The sequence below is a fragment of the Drosophila obscura genome, unplaced genomic scaffold (genome assembly GCF_018151105.1).
Source record: "Drosophila obscura isolate BZ-5 IFL unplaced genomic scaffold, ASM1815110v1 contig_188, whole genome shotgun sequence".
NCBI lineage: Eukaryota > Metazoa > Arthropoda > Insecta > Diptera > Drosophilidae > Drosophila > Drosophila obscura.
In genome coordinates this window covers 579,306-597,523 of record NW_024542776.1, presented here as the reverse complement: position 1 = coordinate 597,523, position 18,218 = coordinate 579,306, and the positions used below count along the sequence as shown (strand labels likewise).

Below are 18,218 nucleotides of genomic sequence, written 5' to 3'. Positions count from 1 at the left end.
ACGTAACAAGCCCTATTAGATCAAGAAAAGTACACCATGCATACGGCTATACATTTCTGACTTCGTAACTGTGAACATTAATATGCATGTGCTCACGAGAATACACAGATGTTTTGCACGTACATACATACCTGCATACATACATATATACATAGATACATATGTATATTTGTATTAGTGTCGAGTCTCTGTCGCAAAACATACGAAGGGCTACGATACTTCATCGACAAAGGCAGCAATGGCGACAGCATTGGCAACAACTAACAAAATTAATCAAACAAGTTAAAGCGAGACAGCAAGTGACAGCGCCGTGCAAGTGGGCAGGCAATATATTTCACTTTCAAGGCAGCAGCATGTGCTGCTATCGCATTCATACGACGTGTTCCTTTGCCGCCCAACACACACACACACAAAAACACGCACTAACACTCCCAAAAAGACACTCCACCAACACAAGTTTCATTTTTCAAAAATTATTAGTACGACTAACGATTCGTGGTCTCGACTACACAGACACATGCATACTCACAGTCGGAGAGAGGGCTAACCACCAATCGTTCGCGCGTAGCCCGCAATCGCCCCCCCACAGTGACAGCAACCACCAGAAATTCGGTATCGTACAAGCAGACAGCAGTAGAATCAGCGCGCAGTCCCAGGGACAGAGTAAGCGACAGCAACGCCAGCGTCGGCGCCGCCGTTGCCGAGCACATGATCCTTAATTTCGTTATAATTTTGTATGTTGCTTGAAATTGTATATCATTTTAAGTTTGATCGGCCGCGAATACGTACCGCCGTGCCTAAGCCATCAGCAACAACAAGAGCAACGAAAGCACCAGCGAGGAACATCAATAACAACAGCGCCAGGGCACACGATTCACTGCTCTGTTAGGGAAAAGTGTGGAAAGGATGGGCGAGACGAGTCGACTTTATTAAACACTAACAGTCAAACACAAGCACACGTTGAGCCGCATTTGAAAATATTTTCTCTCAACCTCTTTGTTTTCGCTTTTAAATTCTTCGTTTTGTTCGTGTGCCAAACCAAGTTTACACGGTGGAGTTGGAGCCACTCTCGGCAAAACGGTAGACAGCATTCAGTCCACGATCCACTTACACGGTACAAGCATTACGGTACAAGCATTACGGTACACGTGCGCACATTTAGCAAAAGAAAACTACAAATAATTATCACTGGCGACCAACAGAAGGAAAACTTTTACAGCGCTTATCCTTTTTTTTATGTGTCGTATAGTTTTTTCAAGTTCTCCCACTGTAACAAAAAAAGCAACAACAAAATAAGTGTTGACTTTAGTGGAATTAGATTGGAAGTGCAATAGTTCGAAAGACGAAAAAAAAATCGAGACTAGCAACAATTTGAAACGGAAAACATTTTGATAAGGTAACGAACGAAACGTAATTCCGAAGCAGTAGTCAGCTTCAGTGCGATCTACAGACTCACTCTCGACTCCTCTCCGCGCTCATTTTTTTTTACGCCACGAAACCGCGTTCGCCGCGTGACAGCTTTCAGTTGGATTATTCAATTGACTTTTTCAAAACGTATATCGATACGCAGCGGTTTTACGCCGGCCACAAGTTGGATTTCAAACATCAAAGTTGTGCCGGCGGCCCTGGTTCCGGTGGTGGTAGTGGTGGCGCTGCTGGAGGAGTCGTCGTCGGCGGCAATACCAACTCAGCCACCCAACATCAGCAATCAGTAATCAGCAGCGGCAACAGCACAAGCAACGGAAGTAGTAACAGCTCGGCCCTGTCGCTTACCCACAACCACAACCCGCACGTCCATAACAGTCACTCCCACACTCACGGACAATCCCTAGCGATCACACACGCTCATCACGGTCTGTTGCCATCGGTATCCGTTTCCGTGCCCCAGCAACAACAGTCGCAACAGTTGCCGACCGGAGTGGGAGCCGCAGCTCCTCTGCTGCAGCATCAGCAGCAGCATAGTCAACAACAGCTGATCAACAGCAGCGGAGTTTCCGTTGCCCCGACTCTGTTGATCGGCAACGGACCGAGCTCATCTGGAACGGGATCAGGATCAGGCGTCGTGTCAGCAGTCGCAGCGGCCGCAGCAGCAGTCGCCTCGATACCACAAGTGGCGCCCCACAGCCTTGGTCTCAGTCCGCAGTCCAGCGCTGACTCGCAGCAGTTTAACATTTTCCCGGCGATCTTCAGCCGGCAACTGAACTTTTCTTCGGGAGGGCAGGCAGGAAAACTGAGCATGGATGAGCTTCGCCCCAATCTGGTAGGCGGGTTATTGGGCCTGCAGCAGGGGTTGCTCGAGGATCATGCCAGTATGCAGCATGGAGGCGTCCAGGATTCCAAATTCATGTCGTTCCAGGACCAGCGGCTGATGGGTATCGGCGGCTCTCACGAAAATCGCCTGCTCAGCCTCGCTACGTCCGTACAGGACGCGCGATCTCCCATCACCACACTAGACAAATCGTCCACGTCGCTAAACCACCAACGGAAATGTAGCAGTACGCCAGAGGACTTCAGTGCCCTGTACTCAGGCCTACCCACACCTGGAATGGATTCATCATCGCACCACCACACTCCGGCACACACGCCACCCTCACGACTCTCCGACCACACAATATCGGGTGAGTGTTTCTGTAAGTGTCCCATAATTCCCCCTTATCTAGCCACACAATAGCCTAATGGACATGGCAATAAAATTATCCTTTAACACCCGAAACCCTTCGGCTTCAGCTTTGTCTTTATTGGCCTCTTCCTTTGCCTTTGTTCTTTTCCCTTGCCATTTTTGGTTTACTATTACCCAGTGCTCTATATCCTTTGTTCCGAGCTTATAGCCTCAACACAATGCACATTGGACTAGACAGCCGATATTTTGGCATAAATTCGAAAACTTCACAGAAACAAAATCTTATTTTATCTAATTTTCATAGAACATACCTTGGCTAAAAAAAATGCAAGCATATTTTTTATTTTAATGCTGCACTGAAATTTTTGCAGCCCATCAAAGTGAGATGTTCGATTAATTAAGAGTTGGTGTACGAAAAGCGGAAATCTTTTTCTTGAGTTTGTGAGCTTGTAAGTTTTGTAAATTTTGAGAAAAAGATGATTGTAAAATATGGAACAGAAAGGCCGGGGTATGTAGAATAATAATATAAAAAAAGCTTTTGTTCATATGTGCTAGTTTGTTTTTGTGCGTATTTATTTGGGCCTTCAAAAATTACACAAAACTTAACCAACTTGCCTTTTGTGGCTAACAACTAATCCCGAGACAACTAGAATCAAAATCTAACTATGCCAAATTAAAGAAGAAAGTTTATATTTACTAATGTCCATTAAATTATAATAATTATTTGCGACCGTAATTTTAACTTTTTTAATGAAACTCTATTCAATATTTGGATTGATAACAATAAAAATGATTGCATTGATTCAAGCTTGATATTTAACAAGCTGAAGACGTATTTTTACCTCAATAACGGATTAAAACAATGATAAATGTAAACAAAAATTATTAAATCCAAAGGAGCCAGCAAAAATGCCGTTAAATATGAAAAATGTAATTATATGCTTTTTTAGTGGCTATTACACTAGTCGACATGACATTTCCGCTGGGGCCTAAAATTACTTTTTCTGATGGATTTCGGGATTTAAACTTTTTTTTTAAGAATTATGGTTTTTTTATGGTCTAGGTTTTTTTTAAGAATTTTTTAAAATTTATTATTTTTTCATGTCTTTTTCGGGGGTAGTGCTTTTATTTTTCACATAACTTAAGTATCTTATATCTGGTTGCATAGAACATTGACAGTTGACAAATTCAGCTACAAACCCGACACAGACACTTTGTAGCTGCATTTTAACGTCTGGATGATACAAAGCTTTCTAATTCAAATTTTGACTTTAAAAACTCAGGAAAAGTCGACAAAAATATTTCTTGGCATTCATTTTTGGTTTTAGATAGACGCATTAATAAGGCGTCGTTTAAGGTATTGTTTGTCAGAATCTATGGATAAACGGCCAAGTTGTAGCCGTTTGACCTAAACGACTCTGCTGCTTTTTCATTCGTAGATAAAATATTTTTAAATCCATCATATTTTAATCTGGGGGCCCTCAAATACGCCTTCTTTAACTTTTGCCATCGACAGACGTGGAAAAACAGCTTTTAGGTAACGCATTGATTCGACTTCCTTATCCAGTGCTTTAACAACATTTTTCATTAGTCCCAGCTTAATGTGTAATGGTGGTAAAATAACGCCTTCAAACTTCACGAGAGCTGCATTTTGTATGTTGTAATTTTCCAATGTATTTTCCTCCCGTTTTGGCCAAAGTTTTCTTGAGTAATGCTCAGTTCTAGCTCTTCTATCCCATAGGCACAGGAAGCAGCAGTATTTTGTGCAACCACCTTGCAATCCCGTTAATATGGCTACGCCTTTCAAGTCACACGCGACCTTCCACTTGTGTTCTTTATCTATACTATAAGTTTGTAGAAAAAAATCTGTGTGTAAGCGGCTATCTCCGCAACGCGTGCACGCTGTTTTTTTTTTTAAATAACAGCCAGAGAATGTGGCATGGTTTGCAAAAACAAATTTGTACTTTTCTATAAATAGGTTCCTCATAAATGAAAAATTATTGAAAAATATCTTAATTTTGGTCCAAAAGTGTGTGTTTGAACGCCTATTTCATTTAATTTCTCCGCAACGCGTGCACCAAATTGAATGCGGTTTTTTGTTAATGATAGCCGGAGTATGTGGTATTTCTTTCCCAAATCTCAAATTTGGTATAAATATTTGTGTTTGATCGCTTATTTCATTTCATTTTGTGTCATTCTGTAGAACAGAACATTGTGATAGATTTTGCCTTATACATTTTTGTATGAAAATTTTTCATTCAAATTTCATAATTTTTTGCATTTTTAATATTAGATTAAATACCGCAAAAAATGATGAAATTTGAATTTGAAAGCTTAATATCTTCCAGGCGTTAAGCTGCAGATACAAAGTGACTGGATCTGATTTATAGTTGCATTTGCCAGCTTTTCAGAACTGCAAAGTTCTATGCAACCAGATATAAGATACTTAAGTTTTGTGAAAAATAAAAGAACTACCTCTGAAAAAAAACATTAAAAAAAAACAGATTTTAAAAAATTCTTTTAAAAAAAACTAAACTATTAAAAAAAACCATAATTCGTTAAAAATTTGTAAACCCCGAAACCTATAAGAAAAAGTCATTTTGGGGCACAGCCTAATTGTCGTGTTGCCTAGTGTTATCATTGTTTAATTTCGATGAATTTCTAAACATTAAATGCATTTAGTAAGCAGGGAAGCGCGCGGGTCTGCTAGTATTTTATATTTTCAAAAAAGTTTGCCATTGTTTGATATGTTTCCTTCATATTAACAGCATGGGCGATGGGAATAGACGGCTTTTGGTTTCCATTATGTAGCAAGACAGCCTTTAAACTTTCTTTACTGCTGTTAACAAATAACCTCCAATCTTTTGGGTCGTAAGCTTCACCCAGTTGCTTGAAGCTCCGAAAATGTCGTGGCAAACGCACATGTCATCCTTTGTCATATAAAATTGTGCGTGAACCAAATGACGCGTCCGGAAATTAGTTATTTTGACATCTTCCTTCAATAAAAGGGCATCCTTTAAAAAAGATCCAAGAATCTCAGCTCTACTTTTAGGAAGATCCAGGATCCTCACCAAATCTTTCAATTTATATTCTCCTGATTGGTCATTACATGAATCCGTTGTTCCATGTGACGAAGACGACATCTTCTATTTTTTGCGTTTTAGTGGCGGTATTTCCTCTAAGGGAGGAGCAGGAAGCGTAACGCCTTAACCAAATTGTTTCGGGTAACCTCATTTCATGGATCTCCCGATTCCAGTTATTTTGAATGAACAAAAGATGAATGTTTCTTTTGTTTATTCAAAATAACTGGAATCGGAGCCTGAATCTCTGGTTTTCTCCACAGCATTGGAGTAAAAGTAACTATTTACAACCCAAATGGATATGAACCGCTGGAAAATCACCTCAATTCTATTCCGCCGTGCCACACACCGATATTTCAGCGGAGTCAAAATCGCTCACAATTTATTAAATCTCAATCCGCTGTAGACCGAGGTGGCCACTTATGGCGATTCGGACTTTCGAAGTTAAAATAGTAATGCCACCTTTTTAAAGTCGAATTCGGAGCAATATATTTAATATTAATTATATTGAAAGCATTCTGATTTTCTTTAATTAAGCATTACAAAAAATACCTCATTGTAGTAAAACTTCCTTTACGTCAAACGTGGGCATACTTTTTTTGCAAATTGTGAAAACATTTTTAGAAGTTTGAGAAGTCAATCACAAAAACCACATACGTATCGCCTGAACGTGAAAACGAGTCCGATGCGCATCTGAGAAGCCTGCGCTGCAAGGTTTGTATTCTAATATGTTGCCTCCGTAGTTCTTCGATGGCCAACAGTCTCGGTAAAAGCATTTTAATTAAGTTTACCGTAAAATTCAGATGAGTGTTTTTTTTAACAGCTGATTGCTGCCATGGATGGAGAGATGCCAGACAACTGCTAGAGTTGCCGAGTACATTGTATTGTTTGACTCGCACGATATGGGATATTTTTCTTGCTTTGAAATTATAAAAGTACAGCTTTAAAAAATCAATTATTTTATATCATAAAAGAAAAACATTAAAAAAACAATTTTTTTGGTATGATAAAATCAATAAAACTGCAACCCTAGCCTTAGTTCGAATTTGGTTTGTGACCATGCTAAGAAAAATGAAATCGCACGGAATTCTGTGGCACGGCGGAAAGTTTGAAGCGGAAATCCTCTGCGCGGTTTCCCATTTCACTAGTGGTTTCTGTGGCACCCCTGTATATATCCGAGATATATCCATACCTAGGACTCGGTAAAACCAAAATTACAGGTCCTTTTTGTTTCCTGCATTCCCATTTTGGCAGTTGGACCAGCAACGTACCGGACGGTATTTTTTCAGGTAAAATGAGTTTTGAGTCGTTTTGGTCAAATGGCTGCAACTTGGCCATTTATCCATCGTTTCTTACAAACGATACCTTATGCCTAATTAATGCGTCTATCTAAAACCATGCCAAGAAATTTTTTTCGACTTTTCCTGAGTTTTTAAAGTAAATATTCGGGACAAAATAACGCTAAAATAATATCAAATTTGAATTTTAAAGCAACAAAGTGCAACCAGATATAAGATACTTAAGTTATGTGAAAAATAGAAGCCCTTCGAAGGGCGTTTCACAGTTCACACTTATCCAACTTTGGTGATGAAAGAGAGCTTTAATCGTACCCAAGATTGAGATAACTCAAATTGGTGGAATATGCGAATATTAATATTGACCCTTTCCACAACCGGCAATTTTTTTTAGAAAAAATATGAGCCCTGTTGTGGACACCCCTGAAAAATCCGATAAAAATTTGAAAAAAGAAAGGAATACAAAATTTTAAGAACCTTCCCAGACATTAAGAACAAAAAAAGAACGAGAAGTTTTCACATTACTCATCACAATCAGAAGCACAAAGCTTGCATATGAAGTAGCGCATTAAAATCATTTATTTTTAGATTAAATGATTTTTTCGATGTTGACTTAGATAAAAACACGTAGAATGCACTGTGATAAAATACGCTACGTTAACATCAGCAACGATATTAAACAGTTTCTCAACAAAATACACTCATTAAACACAACAAAATCAAGGTGTCCACAACCGGTATCATGACGGTATCACAACGGGGCCCGACAGCCATTTTTCCAATATACCAAACATTTATTTTATAAATAGATATTGGTTAAAAACGCATATAAATCAGAAACTACACTAACAACACTTCAAGAAAAACGAACCACTAACATTTTTGGACAAAATTGACATCCATTTTTTGCAGTTTTCAGTTTAAGGTATTTTTTCCCCAATTTTGTATAACCGTACTCGGAGAGTATATTGGGGTATATTAGATTCGTGGTAAAAGTGGATGTGTGCAACGCAGAGAAGAAAACGTTTCCAACTCCATAAAAGATATATAGTCTTGATCAGCATCAATAGTCGAGCCGATAAAGCCATTTAAAATTTTTGTATACTGACTAAGTACGGGTATAAGAGTAGAGTCGCGTCCACAGAAGCGACTTACACGTTCCTTCTCGTTTATTTTGCCCAAAGCTCTTACACCAAAGTAAATATTTTTTCGTTATTAGCACGAAAACTGCGGATTGTGAACAAATATGACTCACAAAACTCAGATCTGTATCATCTGATTGCTGTCCAAGTTTACGTGGGGCTAGTTACAACTAGACCCTTTCCACAACCGGCACCATTCTTCTAACTATTTATCTAGTCCATTATCCTTGAGTTACAGATTATTCTTATGTTTAGAGCAATATTCACAATAGAAAAGCTGCTATAATCATATATGGGTCTTTCTACTAGATTTCATTTCAATATTTTCTGTAACGGAATTGATTTTCACTTTACTTTTGATGTTGAATATTTTAATTATACCCTTTACTCAAAGAGTTTAGGGATATATTAGTTTTGTGTTTGCGACTCCATAAACTATATATATATTCTTGATCAGCACCGAGTCGATATAGCCGTGTCTGTCCGTCCGTCTTGTTTGACGCCTAGTTCTCAGAGACTATAAGAGCAATTGGATTATTATTAAAGCCAGAATGAATAAATTAATTTGCAGCTGCAACGCTACAGCTTCCAGCGCTTACTCAATTTCTCTCTTGCTGTCAGCGCTATGGCGGAGGAGAACGAGCTAGAATATTTGTGGTGTGAGAAGATAGAGAAAGATGTAGCAGAATAAAAATATCCCTGACTAATTAACAGGTAGAAAAGAAGTGTCCGGCTTCAAAACTAGATTATTGAGGTTTTAAGGTTTTAATGTTTTATGTAATGAACTCTTTCAATATACTACAATTTTAAGATAATATATTTACCATCAAAATACCTTGTTCGACAAATTTCTTTGTCATTAAATATTTATATTCTATTTCTTTTATTCTTAAAGTTTAAAAAGGGGCATCTTTCTGGTAAATCGTACTTGTTCAATGTATAATGCGTGTATAAACGTGTTTTCCATATCGACTTTGCAGTAAATTCAAAAATCTTTTTATTGGCCAGCCAAAACTCATGTAGTGCAAAGTAGATTTGAGTTTTCTAATCAATTCTGCCATTTCCCCGAACAGTTTTCCTTCCAAGTTCAATTTTCCGGTAACCTGCGATGTGGATGACTGCTTTGCTTAAGGAGCAATTTTTAAAAATTAAAATTTTTCGCGTCAGCCAGACATTTATACAACCAGACAGCTTTAAAACGATTTTTTGAAAAAACCGGATTTTTGTATTGCTACTTTAGCCTTTTGAGTCGCAAAAAATGATTTTTTTAGCTTTTTTTTTTTTATTATTTTCTAGTGCACTGACCCTCTCACAGTGGTCGGCACGCACACAAGCAAACGATATGCAGTGCGATTGTGTGCATATACGGCAGGCAAAACGGACAATTGGTTTGGTTTGGTTTCAACCACCGAAATACACGTGTACGTGAGTGCAGCGCATTTTCCTAAGCCCAATAGATATTATAATATATATAATAAGACTAATAATATAAAGTCATTATAAAACGAGAAGGAACGTGCGAGTCGCTTCTGGGGACGCGACTCTACTTATACCCATACTCAGTCAGTATATACATTTTTGAGCATATAATTTTTTAGAATTTTAGAATTACAAAAAAAAATTTTACATTTTACATTTTTTTGCTACATCTGTTATCTACATCTACATATATTATGTATATTCTACATCTAACATGTAGATTAAACATGTACCATTTAGATTCTACATTCTACAGCGAGAAGGAAAATGAGTTGCGTTGTCGTAGGCAGGAGGGGGAAGGGGAAGCAACTGAAAATTAATTTCTTCATTCTGGCTATAATTATGATCCGATCTAATTCAGTTTCGGCAGTCTGGTAGATATGGTCATTCTTTACGATACTGCGTTTTTAGCGTTTCTTTAAAAATGTGCCTGCCACAGATTTTCGTCCTTTGTGTGGGCGGAAGGGGGCGGATCGAAATTTTGAAATACACTTGTAGCAGTGTGATATCACATGAGTGTGGAAACCAAATTTGGTTGCCCTATCTCTTATAGTCTCTGAGATCTAGGCGCTCAACAAGACGGACAGACAGACAGACAGACAGACATGGCTATATCGAATCGGCTATTGATGCTGATCAAGAATATATACACTTTATGGGGTCGGAAACGTTTCCTTCTCTGCGTTACACACATCCACTTTTACCACAAATCTAATATACCCCTTAACTCTTTTTTGAGTACGGGTATAATTACGGAGAAAAATCTTGTCCGATTATTCGATGGCTGTGATTATTAAACACTTTAACTTTACCCGGTTCAGGCTCATGCCGTTATCAGTGGCTATTAATTTGCGAAATAAAGGTTTCGTTACTTACATCGAAAAAATCATGAACTGGACATCTTTTCATACATATGGACTGAGCATGAATAATTACATAAATTTGGTAGATCATTAATTGAAAATATTTAGAAGAGGACCGATTTCGGGCGCTTGGAACCCTACGGCACTTAGCAGATAATAGCGACAAAGACTACAGATTTTTACCTTTGTCTTACATGTGTACACACATATATTAGTTAAATGTGATTTCACATAACCTAGGCAGACGACGAAAATTAGTAATGATTTTATGGTTTAGTGAATACTATATGGTTAAACGTTTAAGCAACCGTTCCTATACTGTAGTCAAGTAGTGTTAAAAAGTCACATTATTATTGTCTTGTTGTTTTTGAAAGTCTTCGTGACTTACAGATGGCAACATTAAAATAGTAGCCTCTCCTCATCCCTTTCAAAACTATTTTTGAGACACTTTCAGTTTTGTTTTTTTTGAAGAACCTTTTCCTTTTAGAAAGCCTTGAATGTAAGCATTAGAACAATGAAAAAATCCTATTTCATTTGCATTCCATATTTTTGTTAAACATGACATAAAACAAAAAACCATACCAACTGCTGCACATAGAAGTGCTGAGTGTGCAAATTTAAAAAAAAAAATGTAAAAACAGAACAAATTAATTTGAAAAAGTCACCATCAGTAAGTTTATTTCAGTTATTGAATATTTTTAAGAAAGAAGATTTTGGAAATAGCGGTCTTTTGTTTTTTGAGCGTTGAAGAGCACATGGAGCACATGGGTGTACAACTTAATGTTAGCAAAAACGCTTGTGGGCTGGCCTGTGCCACAGTAACGAAAAATACTTTTGACTAAGGATAGTAAAGTTGTATTATATGGTAAGATATACTCCTGAAAAGTTGCTCGACATCCACAAAATTATTGAACCAAAAATGTGTATTCAGATATACTTGAGAATACTTTACAATCCTATTCCAGTCAAAAATGGTATTTTAAAAGAATCTTTCAACAGTATAACGACCTGAAACACTCAAACAAGCCCTCTAGGAATTGGATTTTACCGGAAAAGATCGACGTTTTGCCATGCCCAACTTAGTCTCTGGATCTCAATCTCAATGAAAACGTATGGGGGAATGTGAAATACATTGTAGTAACTACAAATCCGGCAACCAGAGAAAAGTTTTGACAAGTAGTTTAAGAATTATTGGCTCAACTCCTATTGAAGCGTTGGCAGGAACTTATTGCCCCATGCCAGGCAGGTGTAAAGTCTTAATGAAACAAAATTGATTAAAAACTGAATAATAAGCCTCAAAAAACATGTTGAACATAAAACATAAGTTTTAATTTGAGTTTCGTTGGTCTTTCCAATTTTCTAAAAAAAAACACTACTATTTCTATGTGCAGCAGTTTGTATTTGTCTTAAGTCATGTAAAACAAAAATATATAATGCATATGAAATAGGATTTTTTCAGCATTATAATGCTTACATTCAAGGCTTTCTAAAAAGGTAAAGGTTCTTCAATTTGAAAGACTAAAAGTGCCTCAAAAAAAGTTTTGAAAGGGATGAGGTGTGGCACTACTATTTCAATGTTCACAGCTGTATGTATATTGGAAGCTGTCTCGCAGATTCCTTATTCATTTTTATACTTTGTATTCAAAAAATATATAGAAAACCGGGAAAGAACGTTATGAGTCGCTTCTGTTACCGCGACTCTACTTCTAAACCCGTACTTAGTCAGTATATGGGCATTCCTCTGACGATGTCCACCGAGACCAGAAAGTTCAATGTTTATAAAAACAAATTTCCATATCATTCTGTTGCGATATTATAGTATAAATTGAATGAAGGGCATCTTATTTACCAAATTGACATATAATTTCATTAACATTGATGTAAAAACCTATTCAAGTAAGTAAAAGTTAACTTTTTCGGGATAGTTTTGGTTTTTTCTTTTTATACCCGTACTCAAAAAAGAGTTAAGGGGTATATTAGATTTGTGGTAAAAGTGGATGTGTGTAACGCAGAGAAGGAAACGTTTCCGACCCCATAAAGTATATATATTCTAGATCAGCATCAATAGCCGAGTCGATATAGCCATGTCTGTCTGTCCGTCCGTCCGTCTGTCCGTCTTGTTGAGCGCCTGGATCTCAGAGACTATACGAGTTAGGGTAACCAAATTTGGTTTCCAGACTCATGTGATATCACACTGCTACAAGTGTATTTCAAAATTTCGCCCCGCCCCCTTCCGCCCCCACAAAGGACGAAAATCTGTGGCAGGCACAATTTTTAAGATACGATAAAACTAAAAACGCAGTATCGTAGAGCATATCCATATCTACCAGTCTGCCGAATCTGAATCAGATCGGATCATAATTATAGCCAGAATGAAGAAATAATAAATAATTTCAGATGCTTCCCCTGCCCCCTCCGGCAAACAACAACGCAACTCATTTTCCTTCTCGCTCGCACACTCTGCCGCGTTCAGTGCACGAGCAACCCCTAGCATGTAGAATATACATATTAGATGTATAATATAAATAGTATATGTAGATGTAGATAATAGATTTAGCAAAAATATGTAAAATTTTTTTTTTTTAATTCTGAATAATTATATGCTCAAAAATGTATATGCTGACTGAGTACGGGTATAAGTAGAGTCGCGTCCCCAGAAGCGACTCACACGTTCCTTCTCGTTTATTTTAGCCATGTTTTCTAATACTATAATCTCGCATAAAAATTATGATTCTTGAGAAAAGTTATTGCACAACATCTTTGTAACATATACAACTATCTAAAAAAAACGAGAAGGAACGTGTGAGTCGCTTCTAAAGACGCGACTCTACTTATACCCGTACTCAGTCAGTATTTACATTTTTGAGCATATGATTTTCAGAATTTAGAATTAAAAAAAAAAATTTTACATATTACATTTTTTTGCTACATCTGTTATCTACATCTACATCTACAGTGTATATTTTACATCTAACATGTAGATTATAGATGTACTATTCATATTCTACATCTTTTCCGCTAGGGGTTGCTCGCGCACTGAACGCGGCAGAGTGTGCGAGCGAGAAGGAAAATGAGTTTCGTTGTCGTTGGCTGGAGGGGGGGCAGGGGAAGCAACTGAAAATTAATTTCGTCATTCTGGCTATAATTATGATCCAATCTAATTCAGATTCAGCAGTCTGGTAGATATGGGCATTCTCTACGATACTGCGTTTTTAGTTTTATCGTATCTTTAAAATTGTGCCTGCCACAGATTTTCGTCCTTTGTGGAGGCGGAAGGGGGCGGGGCGAAATTCTGAAATACACTTGTAGCAGTGTGATATCACATGAGTGTGGAAACCAAATTTGGTTACCCTAGCTCTTATAGTCTCCAGATCAGGTGTTAACAAGACGGACAGACAGACAGACAGACGGACAGACAGACGGACAGACAGACATGGCTATATCGACTCGGCTATTGATGCTGATCAAGAATATATATACTTTATGGGGTCGGAAACGTGTCGTTCTCTACGTTACACACATCCACTTTTACCACAAATCTAATATACCCCTTAACTCTTTTTTGAGTACGGGTATAAATACGAGAAAAATGGCTCAATCCCAGCAAACGGTATATGGTTTTAATTAAATAAAAAAAAAAAACTACGGAACACATTTTCGTATAATTATAAAAATTTTAAAGAGACATTAATGCACAACATGTACAAAATTTCGCATCAAAATATTGCCTCAAATTTTTCTGAAATCTGAGTTTGAATTGATTGCCGCGAAAACTACTTACGTATTTGTCCCTTGCGAATGGCTTTGTTTTTTTTGCAGTAGTCTCTCAAACGAATATTGCTATAACGTTTGGTTCTATGAATATTAAAGAGTACATATATGATAAACTAGAGTTATAGTTTCTTCAACATCATGTGTGTTTTATAACTAGTTTTCTAAGCAAAAGTTGGTATCTACTAGATTTTAGAATGTTTCGATTTTTATTTCGTTATGCCATGTTTTTTTCAATATTTTTATAAATTCAATTAAAGTTTTGGGTCTCTGCTTTCACATGAAATCATTGATGAAGTGCTAAAGATTATTTATCGGATTGAGATCAGGACTATTTTCCCGCCAGTCCAATGTCCTAGTCCCCAGCATTGCTAAATATTCTTTTACCTATAATAACGCGTCGTTTTAAAAACCAAACTTTTTGAATAAATCACAACACAATTCAATAACAAAGTTTAAAAAAATGTTCTTGACCAATGTTGCACTGTGGCAAGGAGCAGAATCGTCCTAGAAGATGAGGGCATCAGTATGCGGAAAGTACTGCTCAATAGACGGAATGCGGTTTTTCACTTACATTTTTTTCGACGTGACCGCGTTTACCTATCCATCCGTCAATTAATGCAAAATACCTAATCCTTTAATACAAAAAAACCCCAGGCCATCCTGCTGCCACACCGTTTGTTTTGGGCACTCATTTTTAAAGCGTTCGCTGACTTTGCGGCGATCATTCGTCCTACTATCCGAACCAAACAGGTTTATCTTACTATTGTTACAAACATTATGTTTCTCCAATCGTTAACAGTCCAAGTTTGGTTGATTTTGGTGAAAATGCTCCTAATTTTCTGTCTCCTGAAGACGCCGCCGTTTAGCTTATGTGCTAATATTTTCTTACAATATTTAATAATATTTATTCATTTTAGGCATACACATAATTATTTGTTTCTGGAGTTAATTTACCTTCTTTGTTAGTGTAATATATCATATTAAATACAAAAGTGAATTTTATATCTGCTTGTTATGGTGTTTATATACATTCACTACTGGTCCAAATAATAAGTACAGAGGCATCGTGCTGATTTGTTATGAAATATCTCGACTGTTTTTGAATGAATGACTGCCAATTGTTTGTATTGATTGGTGTGGTCAAAATAATAAGTACACTTGAGGTATTTATAAATTTTTAAGGATCTGAAATATCTTAAAATACAAAGGAAAAGTCTTCGGGAAAAGTCTTGGAAGCTCGGTATTTGGACCAGAACGCATTAAATTTAAGATTTCTTACCGAAAATCAAAGACGGTAGAAGAAATCTTCACAAACAATGGACACATACTGTAGCGTACATTGAAAAGTGGACAATCATATTATTTAACTTTAAACCGATGGCGCGAATTCAAAAACATCTAAGTCAGTCTGGAAATATTTTTATTGCATAAAACCATTCATTAACTGTTCATTGATGACTTGTTTCCATTTCAAAAAGCCACAAGTTTCAACAAAAAATTGAAAATGTTAAAAATGTAAAAAAAAAAACTGAAACTGAGAAGGCAGCCATTTTGTGATTGCGGTCAAATTCTTTAAGTTTTGGCGCTACTAGCAAAATCTTGTGGTCTGGAAAATATTAGGCTTTCAAATGCAAAATTGTGTACTTTAAAAACTCAGGAAAGTAGAAAAAAATTATACGCAGTGTCCTAATATTTTTTGTGTCTAGGTGCATTAATTAGGCGTCGTTTAAAGTATTGTTCTTCAAAATCTATTGAGAAACGGTTGAGCCAAAATTGGTTGACCAACCCTCTGAAAATCATATTTTACCGTTTGAAACGTTGATGGCCCTCCAAGCAATGCTTGTTTTGACATTTTTTACATTTTTCTTGATATATAAAATAGGCTACTTTTAGTAAAAAACAAAATCGTACTGTTGGCATTTTTTGGACAATTTTATTTATTAGTAGCTTATTTTGTTGAAAACAGGTGCCGCTAAAAAGTTCATAACTAAAAATAGTACCATACCCCACGAAAATTTGTTGTTGATATATGAGCTTCAGATTCGGAGTAAAAATTATGAAAGGGGCCAAAACGTTGGGCCAGCAATGAGATCCTGGTATTCATCAAGTCAGACTGACTGTATTGACTTGACTGTATATGTTAACAAGAAATATAACTGATAAAAATAATAAAATATATATACATATACATATATATATGTACAATTGTGTTCAATGATAGTAGTCCCTCTTTTTGTTAGTTCAGAATTGGCGGGTAGGATTGGTGATCCACTCTGTTTTTCATAGTCCCGCTCGTCATGGAGTTTTTTGTTTTGTCCACCTCCTGGGGTTTGGCGGGTTTTTTGGGTGCGTCGTCAGGGTTTAAGTTGCTTGGGGGTTGGTTGTGCTCCACTATGTTTTACCCATACTCAAGAGCGCGTTGGGGGGGGGGTGGGGCCGGCTTTACCATTGTCGCGCAGTAGGGGTGGGGATTACACGTTTGGGGCGCCGCGTTGGGCTAGAGTACAGGGCACGACTTCAGTTGGCGCGTGGTGGCCGGTCCGTGCTACTTTGACTGAGTGTGTGTTTGGTGTGACCAAGATAGTTTGGCATTCACAGAAATTCATTACTACTTATCTGTAGCATTGGGCATGGGGTGGCTTATGGGGCCCAGCTCAATATGTAGTACTTTCTAGCCTGGGTTGTATTATGGTTTTGGCGCTGTGTATGGGCATACTTTAGATCATTAATCAAATTCTGTCGTTGGATCTTTTACGGATATGACTTATACCCAGAGCTCGCTAGGATTGATTTTTATCGGAGATCGACGTTTTTCCAGGCCACTGTCCAACTGATATATCTCATCGAGCTTATGCTGGATACCAATACATTGTTGACACTCATCCGTGACCGGCCTAGTTTTAGCAGTGGTTCATGGATTTTGGTCATCTATTGAGCGTTGGCAGTTTGACCAGTGGCCGGTGTGCCATTGTTACAATTAGTGCGGAATGGTATAGTTTTTTTGAGTTTCGTTGTTTTTTTTAATTTTCTACACTACATTCATTGCAGCTATTTTTGGGTTGGTTATGTCATGTCGGATGGGCAAGTACGGGGTTTCTTCGGTTATCCAATGCTACATTCCAGGCTTTCCGTAGGTATCACTTGTTCAATTTGGCTAGAACTATCTCAGGTTTTGGTGTGGGTGGGTACTTTCTTGCCACTGTATGTAGATCCCATCGGCCACTATCGGTACGTTCGACATGCACCTGGCTTAAAGATTCTATACTCGAAATTATCCTTTTGTTTTATTGTTGTTGTTGCCTATATATCTACTTATAAATCTTTGAAGGATGGACAGATACATATGTGCAGCAGGTTAAAATATATGTATCTGGAAACGTTTAAGATCGTTTGGGCTTGTTATAAGTACATACATATATGCAACAAGTCCCAACAACGTCAATTACATTATCTGGCTTCACAGCATAAATAACGGTATCGGCGGCGTGGTCCGAGGTATCGGAGCAGATTATATGTGATTTAATTAGTGAGACGACGTTCAAAATGTTCTACATAGTTTACATTTTGTTGACAAGCTAAGCGAGCCAATTAAACGCCAAAAGCAACAGGTCAGGGTCTGCGTCCTCTGTCTTCTGTCCAGTGGCCGGAGTCCTTTGTCCCTACTATGACCTTTGCATGTTATTTACCGCCTTTTGGCCATGGTACGGCAGGTAGCCGACATCAACAGAAGCAGCCAAAAGATCTAGCCTCATCCCAGTCGGAGTCCTGAGAGCTTGTACCCAGGATTTCTACCTATATTAATGTGCTAGACATTTGCATAAATTATCCCATATTGCATATTCATGCGACCGCCATCAACATCACTTGTGTCAACGTGACCCAAGTTCAACACTTTGCACCTTTTTGCCTTTGCCTTCGTCGACCAGCTACGACAGCGTCAGCATCTTGTGGCCGCAGCGCGGTTG

The 18,218-nt window shown here is 37.7% G+C and overlaps 1 protein-coding gene across 1 annotated transcript in view; it reads left to right on the top strand.

The window, feature by feature from the left end:
* Nucleotides 1-1,414: 1,414 nt before the first annotated feature.
* The window catches only part of LOC111079656, a gene marked incomplete at its 5' end in the record, with an annotated part of 31,391 nt that continues 14,587 nt past the window's right edge, over nucleotides 1,415-18,218 (top strand). The window contains one exon of the mRNA XM_041593430.1: nucleotides 1,415-2,618. Within this exon, the coding sequence (XP_041449364.1) occupies nucleotides 1,415-2,618 (1,204 nt within the window). The remainder of the gene's footprint in view (nucleotides 2,619-18,218) is intronic.